Raw genomic sequence first — 9,002 nt, forward strand, 5'->3', positions numbered from 1 at the left:
GAGCTCACAGCCCACCTGGTGTTAAGTGGTTACTGGAGCCCATAGACATCTACAACGTAAATGCGCCACCCACCTTGAGATATAAGTTCTAGTCTCAGTATAGTTACAACGGCTGCCCCACCCTTCAAACCGAAACGCATTATTGCTTCACAGCAGAAATAGGTGGTGGTCCTACCCGTGCGGACTCATAAGAGGTCCTACCACCAGTAATTAATTACGCAAATTATAATTTTGCGGGTTTAATTTTTATTACATACACGATGTTATTCCTTCACCATGGAAGTCAATCGTGAACATTTGTTGAGTACGTATTTCATTAGGAAAATTGGTACCCGCCTGCGGGATTCGAACACCGGTGCATCGCTCGATACGAATGCACCGAACGTCTTAGCCTTTAGGCCACGACTTCACTATAAATATACTTTGTTTGTAATTAAACCTTTAAGCTCGCTTTTTCTGTGTCAAGTGACCCGGTTAAGGTTGTAACATCATAAATAACGAGGAAATGCAGTTGTAGTGAAGTTTGAAATATAGATATATAATTTTTTAAATATCACTCTACTCCCTCAAACTGCAGTCTGTACTGAAAGTACTTTTAGGCACAAAACGTTGAAAACGACAATTCGTAGGTATGCCCCTCGTTTCCTTATCGAAAAACCGAGAGGTTAAGCTTACGCTGATAAGTTTTCTGTTTAACTATAACTTTAAATATGTTTGCTGCACGTCTCACAACGACAGCATAAATTAACAATTTCGTAATTTTTTAAGGTTCATTATTTCTATAATGTATGAAAGAAAGAAGCCTTACGTATATAATTTATATTAAAATAACTCAATCGGAGGGAAATATTGATCTCGGGAGTAAACAGGAAAATACAGTTTGTATTGACTAAAGGCAATAAAAAAATGTTTGTTTAAATTTTAAAGTTACCTATTGAACGCGTCTGGGTTCAGCTGTGTTATATAACTTTAAATACTATTTATAGTCATTACGAGAAGAAATAATAGAGAGTTCTAAAAGTATCAGTTCAGATAAAAACTCGAATAGCGTCTAAAAGTAGGATATAAAAGTTTTAGATTTTTAACATAATTAACTAGTAATAGAACACAGACTCTAAATTTTCTAGAAAATGAACGGATGTGCACGACAGTGAAATGTTTCAAAATACCAAAAATCCGCTAATACCATTTTACCACCAAATTAACATTAAAACTTCAAAAATATTTATAAAATCATATTGTTACAGAACAGAAATAATTGCTTAAAAAATAGCTTGAGCAAATGATGGAAATTAACAAAATCGATTAAAATTGATCAAAGACTCAACCACAATTACCAAATCATTCGTAACGTGTGTGTACCTAGGTATATTGTGAATTCGCATCACCAGTGCATTTTAAACAAATCGAACAGCAACCAACTTAACTAATTTTAATTGACGCCAAAACTGACAAACAACTTTATCTTACGAATATCAAATTTAATGTAGTTATTTTTGTTTGGTGTATATCCAATGTAACGCTTCGTGTTCCTCCTTTACTACGAGTTAATTAAATTATAATTCATCGTGTATCATCGTAATTTTATTAATAAAAAATCAAAATAATATATGCAAAATTTAACAAGCACACCAAAAGCCACTTCTGTTTTTTTCTCAGTAAGTAATATATAATATACCGATGCAGCATTATGATCTGTACAAACTTGTACGATTGAAATAGTTTCAAACTTGATAGCCAACGATGTGAAATTTCCCAATCGTTTCGCCCAAGAAGAACCATAGGCCGATTTCCGTACTAATCAAGAAGAGAAGCCACGCTTGTTTGACTGTCAGGTGTTTGTAGCAGCCAGATTTCATGAATTCTTGAAATAATTTCAAATCTTCTTTAAGTTTCTAAAAAAATACATCACATCACTTAAAACAGAAGAATATATTCTCTTTAGTTTAGCCTTATAAGCCTTATAAATAATTAAAACTACTTTTACAACGTTCTTGTGCCCAAAACTAAAAATATTCGCAACGTCCGAAAATAACAAAAAACGCGAGATTAAATCGTAAAAATAGTTGTGATTACAGAAGAACTAATTTCATGTTCTTATTCTAATTTATTTACGGCCATTTCCTCTGAGCTTGATGGTGGTGCCATTTCCAGGGTGTAAAAACCTTTCGCGGTCTTCATTTTCTCAGCAAGTTTTGATCTTTTTGCGTTTTCGATTTGCTCTATGAAAAAAAAATATGAAAGTTTTATGGGATATTTTTGAGCTCCTGTAACCTTTTTAGCTGACTTAAAAAAATGAGGAGGTTCTCAATTCGACTGTACGTTTTTTCTTTTTATATTTGTTACCTCATAACTTTTGACTGGGTGAATCGATTTTGATGATTATTTTTTTATTAGAAAGCTGACGCTTTGCGTATGGTTCTTTTTCAATTTAGTTCAGCTCTGATAATGGTATCCATTATAAGTCTTAAATTTGCCTTAAGTATGTGCGCGACAAATAGATGAATAACTTAATAACTCAATATCACACCAACCGATTTCGATGATTATTGTTTTTAGTGTATATTAATTTGTTTTGGAATATCTTTTTTTTTCAATTTGTAGTCGATTTTTGTTAAAGCATGTCTATTTACAATTATTACAGTCAACACCTGACAGTTAATTCTGTTGCTCCTTTGATCCAATACAAAAAACACCTGCCCAATTAAATTACATGATTTTGCTTTTAACCAAATAGCGTTAGTGACTTTGCATAACAAATAAAATTGATAATTTTATTGATAAAGCTAGTTGTTTTAATTAACTATTGCTGTTCAAAAAATCTTTAACATCTACAAGGTTCCTTTGAAATATTTTATCAGAATTTGTTGTTTCAAAATTGTCGGCTTTCGGCTCTACTGCAGAACGATGACGATACAATCTTGAAATAATATTTATAATTATTACTCACATGCTTTGTGTCGGTACTTTAAAACGATAGCAATACTTACTTGTGGTAGGACCTCTTTTGAGTCCGCGCGGGTAGGTACCACCACCCTGCCTATTTCTGCCGTGAAGCAGTAATGCGTTTCGGTTTGAAGGGTGGGGCAGCCGTTGTAATAATGAAACCTTAATACTGAAACCTTAGAACTTATATCTCAAGGTGTGTGGCGTATTTACGTTGTGGATGTCTATGGGCACCAGTAACCACTTAACACCAGGTGGGCTGTGAGCTCGTCCACCCATCTAAGCAATAAAAATAACAAGATTAATTAATTGTCTCTAAGTACGTTACATACACTTTTCGTAAAAACCGTTTAGCTAAACTGTGTAGGATATTTTGTTCCGTGAAACTTTAGGGGACAAAGGGTTGGATAGTCTAGACTTAGAGTGTTTATTCTACAGTAGTCTAGACAGTATCAAAAGTCCAGACAACTATGAATAGCCTAGCAATAATAAAAAAAGAAGTATAATTTGTACTTACTTTAAAAAAATATACTTAAGAGCCAGTGTATTATTTTTCCTAAGGTCCATTCGTTGACGTGTTAGGCACATCATAATTATGAACCATTATTTATTTGAATAAATACTATATAAATTTTATTGTATATTGTAACTACGGCAATACAAAAAGATCTTTAGATTTAAATAAATAAATGCGATTATATAATGTAATGAATTAAGTTTTACCTTGCAACAAATCCTTTATTTTTTCTTTGCTTTTGAGTGGCATATTTACTTCTGTCCATTGTTGGAACAACGATATTTTGCTGCCTACGGATTTATGATTTATTTTTCTTAATTAAATAAATAGGCCTACATTTGGCCCAACTTGGAATTGAAAATTGTGTGATGCTATTAACACAAAATGAAGACTGATATTCTGCTTATATAAATTTGTTAGAAATTAAACAAGTGTTTTTTAATTGTTCTAAGCGTGAACACGGCTCAAAGTAATTACAGTGCGTATGTCATCACCCACATTGAGGTCTTGAAGACCACTTGAGGTCGAAGTCATAATCGGATTGTATACAATTTGTCGCCCCTTTCAGACGGAACGAAGGCGCGGGTCTGCATCACCACCGCAGAGAGCGTAATGATACATAATTGTATTTCTAAATATTGTTTAAAAGTTCGATTCGAAAGTCGAAGTCGACAATCCTTTATCGTGTAATAAAAATCGATAGGCCGATAAACCGATTCCATAGGCATTTCTTTAGAAAAATTGGTACCGTCTTATCCTTTCTTCATAATGGCAATTAAGTTAGGACGCTATGCAATTTTTTTGGTGTTTACTTTAAATGTGAATTTAAAAGATCCAGTGACTTACGAAATAAATTACCAGCGAGCTTAACAACGTTTACGCCTGCAGCCATATCTATTAAGTTCCGTTATCTTTACGAGTGAATGATTGCTTGTAATTAACACACCAGTAGAAGAATTATTTATGTATGTGCATATAAAATACACGAAGCACTAGATAAGTACGGGATGCGCATGTGCTTCAGATATTCATAAAATCATTCTAATTTAAAGTTTGACATTACGTCGTTTGATGCGTCTATGCGCGTATAAACAAATTCGATTTCAAAGAGTTTCGTTACCTTAAATAGTACCAAGAAAACAATTTATTTGAAAAATACGTGGATATTTGTGCATTTGGAAATTTCAAGTAAGTTGGTGTAGTCACTGGTGGTACGACATCTTGTGAGTCCGCATGGGTACCTAAGTACCATCACCCTGCCTACTTCTGTCGTGACCTTGGAACTCATAATTCAAGTTGGGTGGCGTTATTTACATTGTAGATGTCTATGGGCTTCGGTAACCACCTAACACCTGGTGGGCCGTATGCTCGTCTACCCATCTAAGCAAAAAAATAATTAAAGAGAACCCCTAGATGCAATGCATTAGAAAACATCCATCCACTCATTTATCTAAAATGACTATTTTTCTAATTTCACGAATTCTTACTTAGTATTTTTAGTCATAGCAAGCTGGTGTAATTACTCTTGTTTCCACACCCCCGATCATCCCCTTCAGCCAACCAATACTCTGGGCTAGGAAGGTCAAGTACCTGGGAGTCACCCTGGATGCATCGATGACATTCCGCCCGCATATAAAAACAGTCAGCAACCGCGCCGCGTTTAGTATCGGCCGACTTTATCCTATGATCTATAAGCCGTGTAAAATGTCCCTTCAGAACAAGATGACACTTTACAAAACCTGCATACGGCCTGCATAGTGTGGTGTTCGCTCACGCAGCCCGCACGCAATCCCTATAATCCCGCTTTTGCAGGTTAGCCGTAGTTCGTGAGGAACGTTGACCTACACGATGACCTGGGCTTCGAATCAATCCGGAAATACATGAAGTTAGCGTCGGAACGGTACTTCGATAAGGCTATGCGTCATAATAATCACCTTATCGTTGCCACCGCTGACTGCTCTACGAATCCTGATCAAGCAGGAGCTAGTCACCGTCGACGCCCTAAGCACGTCCTTACGGATTCATCAGATCCAATAACTTTTACATTAGACGCCTTCAGCTCTAACACTAGGAGCAGGCTTCGGGGGGGCCGGTAATCGTACTCGTAGAGTCGACAAAGCCTTTGCTCGCCCGCCTGTCCTGGTGAAACCGGAAAGGCCTCCGGACCACTTCAAGCATTAAAAAAAAACTTTAATTTCCATGTCCCTAACTGTATTCGGTTTTAGTGTTCTCATTCACATTCAGCTTAGATACTCATATATTACTACTAGCCTTTAAGCTGGTGGTTTCCCATTAACGTTACTTGTAGGAAATACATATATAATAAAAATACAAATATAATAAATTTACTGCAGACCGAAAAGTTCCTTAAAATATAGTCGTGTAAAGTATTTTAAATTTGATGAAACGACTCGCGCACTACCGTTTGTAGTCTGTCGGTTCTATACAAAAACTTTCACTGAAACGTTATCAAGAACTCCTCAAAGTTTTAAGTTAATTGAATAAACAATATATATATTTCCTTTATTTATTTATTTATTGTGGTAGACTTTTAACCGGTCTCAAAAGCGATACAAGACGTTAAAGCTTAATAAAAATGCTCTTTTTTACAAATAGCAATATTATCTAGCGATAAGAAAATGTTACTTTGCCAGGGGCTTTATTCGTTTAAATTAACATAATTAAAACAAGGAAATAAATGATAATCGGAAGTTAGGGTTTATTTTAATATAAAATATTTTTGGTCATTAATTTAGATCGATGTTGCTGATAGACCAGCTTGTATTAAATGATTACCGAAATCCAAATACACCAACCACTACGGTTATAAAGATCAGCTATTTCTTGGGTGCTTGTTTCGCATCTTTGTTTTTAGAACTCTCTTTACTTTCTTTAGGCTGAGGCTTTCCCTTCATTTTGACATTGGTGTCGACTTTTTTAGCAGGTTGCTGTTGAGGTTTGGCTTCTACCTTTTTAACCTGTTGACTTCCAGCTTGCATTTCAGGCTTCTTGTCACTTTTTATTGCGTCTTTGCTCTCGGCCGTACCAGTTTTTTTCTTTAATTTTTCCGCTTCATTCTTTTTTCTCTCTTGCTCTTTAGCCATCGCCTTCAATTTTGCTTTTTCTTGAGCAGTTTTAATAGATGCCTCCTTCTCATGTATTTTTCTTCTCTCTTCGGCATCCATATCCCTTAGCTTCTTTTCCAAGCCCCTAATAAAACTATCGACCGTCTTGGAAACGATTCCTTCCAAGTTTTGTCCCACTTTTCCGTGAAAAAAATTCAAAGTCATTGGTGGTGCCATTTCGGTTTTCGCGTATTGCCATGCAATGGAAATAGGAGGTTTTAAAGCTTTGCTTGATGCTGTAAATGATAGATATATATATAAATATATACAAAAAGCCGTAAAAGGGCAATTGTCACTGTTGATTTTATATGAAAAACAATTCGTTTCGTTTTAATTATACTTGTTTGCATCACGACTGTTCGCCCTTCAATTTTCTTTTGACCTTTTCTAATTCTTTTTGAAGATATTCTAACTCTCCTGGCAATTGTTTATCTCGTAATTGTATCATTTTCACAACTAAAAGCTCTGTGACCCTATCCAGTGCGTCTTCCACCTTTGTTACAACTGGATTGCTAACAAGCGGTTTGACTGGTGTCGAAATAATAGTTGTTTTCGTCATATACCACAATTTAGACACTACTGGACGTACTGTTTGTATTGAAACTGAAAAATAAACAAACGCGGATTTGTATTTGAATAGTTCGTACGAATCCGCTATTGTTTAAGGACGTTTCATAATTAAAATTCAAAGATGTTGTCAACATGGATTTACTCTTTCTTAACTGTGACCAAACAAGTAAGATTCGTTAAACACAATAGCTTAAAGAGGTGACTCAGTGATAGCGTAGATTGCAAATGTACTCGAGAGCCATCGGGTGTATAATTAGAGTTCATATACATAACGAAATTATTGCCATTCTTATTGAGAATTGAGGTCTAAGTCTCAATATTATTAACAGCTATATCATGAATCTTGAATCCGGAACGTAGATTGCTTTTCGGTAAAAATAGCAGTAGGTAGTTCTAATCCATGTAATCTCAAATCATGCCTATCACTATGACGCTAATTCGTAGATTTTGTGATTTATTTCTTCAAACTTAATTGCTTGAGAATTATCCCCACCATAGACCATAGACTACACTGATCTCTTACCACAATCGAGGCCACGGCGCGGTCGCTTTTTGCTACTTAATCAACAGTTAATTACTAATTAAGATCTTCGTTTTAAATTAAAGAAACCTATTTACCCAAGGCTAAATCTAGAGCTTTTCGTGTTACTCTAGCCATTTTCTAAAAATTATAATTTCTTGTGTTTTCTCGCTTGTATAATTTCCTAATTTACATTAATTTCGAGTTCATAGACACTTTGTAAACAACGAAATGAAGTCATTGTAATGACAACTGTCAAATCTATTGCACGACCGAAGCGATTTCTTAAATATGATTTTCATGGCTGCCAGTACGCGGATTAGTTATAGTTTTAGTAAGCTATGGTAATATAATATACATCACTTAAACACTCTAATAAGACCAGCCATTTAGCGGCCCACGTTTCTCAAGCCGTCATTGCCCAATGATGCGAATGAATTTTCTAGTCATTGTATTTCTTAAGTTAAGAAAAATATGTGTAGTTATTTCATTTTTGGTGGATTTTTGTCGCTTTCTTAGTAATAGATTATACAGGAACCATTGGATCGTTCCAGAATGCGATAGGTAAAATACACAAAACATTTGCTGTTTTTGTTTTTTAGTTACGCACTTTATTATCTATAAATTTAAAGAACTAGTGGTTCTACTATCTAGGTAAACCGTAGGGGTGTTATCAACGGCAGAGTGCCACCATTGCGATTTGCACACGGCAGAGTATACGCTCGTCGCCTGCCCCGCATGGGAGCGGTGGCGCCGTGACCTCGTCGCAAAAACAGGAAACGACTTGTCGTTGCCGAGTGTTGTGGCATCGACGAGTCGTGGAAGGCGATGCTCGACTTCTGCGAGTGCACCATCTCGCGGAAGGAGGCGACGGGGCGCGTGAGAGATGCACAAGCCTCCCGCTATCGAACGGAGCCAGGGAGACGGATCTCGCCCAAGGCCTGGCCCTCTAAGTGTTTTGGGTCCCCCTCACATGTCGGTCTGGGGACCGGGAAAGGGGGCCTAAGAAGCTGCTCTGCACGCGTTTTACGCAAGAACATCCGGGTGATGGAAGGCCAGCTATCCTCAACCCACGATGATTCTGACCCAGCGGGATATTCCGTAGGATAACCCATTCTAACTGGCGCCATTTAGGCGAGCTCCGGATATCCTGCCGATTGAGAGGGCTGGTGGTCGTGACGCCGACGACCACCGGTCCGGCGTCCCGAGGGGGAGGGTAATTGGAGAGATGTGCTCCGCACTAAACGCTTCATTTTCTCCCCTTTGCGTTTTCATGAGTTCTGTCTCATGCGAGGTTCGAACGTGTGAACGACAGGAGGTTTTA

At 36.7% G+C, this 9,002-nt stretch overlaps 2 protein-coding genes across 4 annotated transcripts; both read right to left on the minus strand.

Moving 5' to 3' along the window:
- Positions 1 to 1,571: 1,571 nt before the first annotated feature.
- Positions 1,572 to 4,533, minus strand: LOC101744515 (ATP synthase subunit g, mitochondrial). 2 transcript variants are annotated; one of them, XM_021349484.3, is made up of 4 exons: positions 4,322 to 4,533; positions 3,670 to 3,753; positions 2,116 to 2,222; positions 1,572 to 1,895 (listed from the first exon to the last, which is right to left on the minus strand). In XM_021349484.3, the coding sequence occupies exons 1-4, from the start codon at positions 4,353 to 4,355 to the stop codon at positions 1,725 to 1,727; spliced, it is 396 nt and encodes a 131-aa protein (XP_021205159.2). In that variant the 5' UTR covers positions 4,356 to 4,533; the 3' UTR covers positions 1,572 to 1,724. The 2 variants fall into 2 exon arrangements, with proteins under 2 accessions (XP_021205159.2, XP_004928570.2); XM_004928513.5 differs by having other exon boundaries at positions 4,310 to 4,532.
- A 1,625-nt stretch (positions 4,534 to 6,158) lies between these two features.
- On the minus strand, positions 6,159 to 7,943 carry LOC101744270 (uncharacterized). 2 transcript variants are annotated; one of them, XM_021349688.3, is made up of 3 exons: positions 7,777 to 7,943; positions 6,929 to 7,191; positions 6,159 to 6,824 (listed from the first exon to the last, which is right to left on the minus strand). In XM_021349688.3, exons 2-3 carry the CDS (start codon positions 6,936 to 6,938, stop codon positions 6,301 to 6,303), a joined length of 534 nt encoding a protein of 177 aa, XP_021205363.1. In that variant the 5' UTR covers positions 6,939 to 7,191; positions 7,777 to 7,943; the 3' UTR covers positions 6,159 to 6,300. The 2 variants fall into 2 exon arrangements, with proteins under 2 accessions (XP_021205363.1, XP_004928568.1); XM_004928511.4 differs by lacking the exon at positions 6,929 to 7,191.
- Positions 7,944 to 9,002: the final 1,059 nt, after the last annotated feature.

The sequence above is a fragment of the Bombyx mori genome, chromosome 15 (genome assembly GCF_030269925.1).
Source record: "Bombyx mori chromosome 15, ASM3026992v2".
NCBI lineage: Eukaryota > Metazoa > Arthropoda > Insecta > Lepidoptera > Bombycidae > Bombyx > Bombyx mori.

Excerpts from the sequence above, each read along its gene's own strand:
- LOC101744270 (XM_004928511.4), bottom strand. The coding sequence starts at position 7,816 with ATGGCTAGAGTAACACGAAAAGCTCTAGATTTAGCCTTGG. Across the intron at positions 6,825-7,776 it reads AGCTCTAGATTTAGCCTTGG|CATCAAGCAAAGCTTTAAAA; the intron begins GTAAATAGGTTT and ends TATCATTTACAG.
- LOC101744515 (XM_004928513.5), bottom strand. The coding sequence starts at position 4,355 with ATGGCTGCAGGCGTAAACGTTGTTAAGCTCGCTGGTAATTTATTTC. Across the intron at positions 3,754-4,309 it reads GCTCGCTGGTAATTTATTTC|GCAGCAAAATATCGTTGTTC; the intron begins GTAAGTCACTGG and ends ATAAATCCGTAG. Across the intron at positions 2,223-3,669 it reads AATAAAGGATTTGTTGCAAG|AGCAAATCGAAAACGCAAAA; the intron begins GTAAAACTTAAT and ends TTTTTTTCATAG.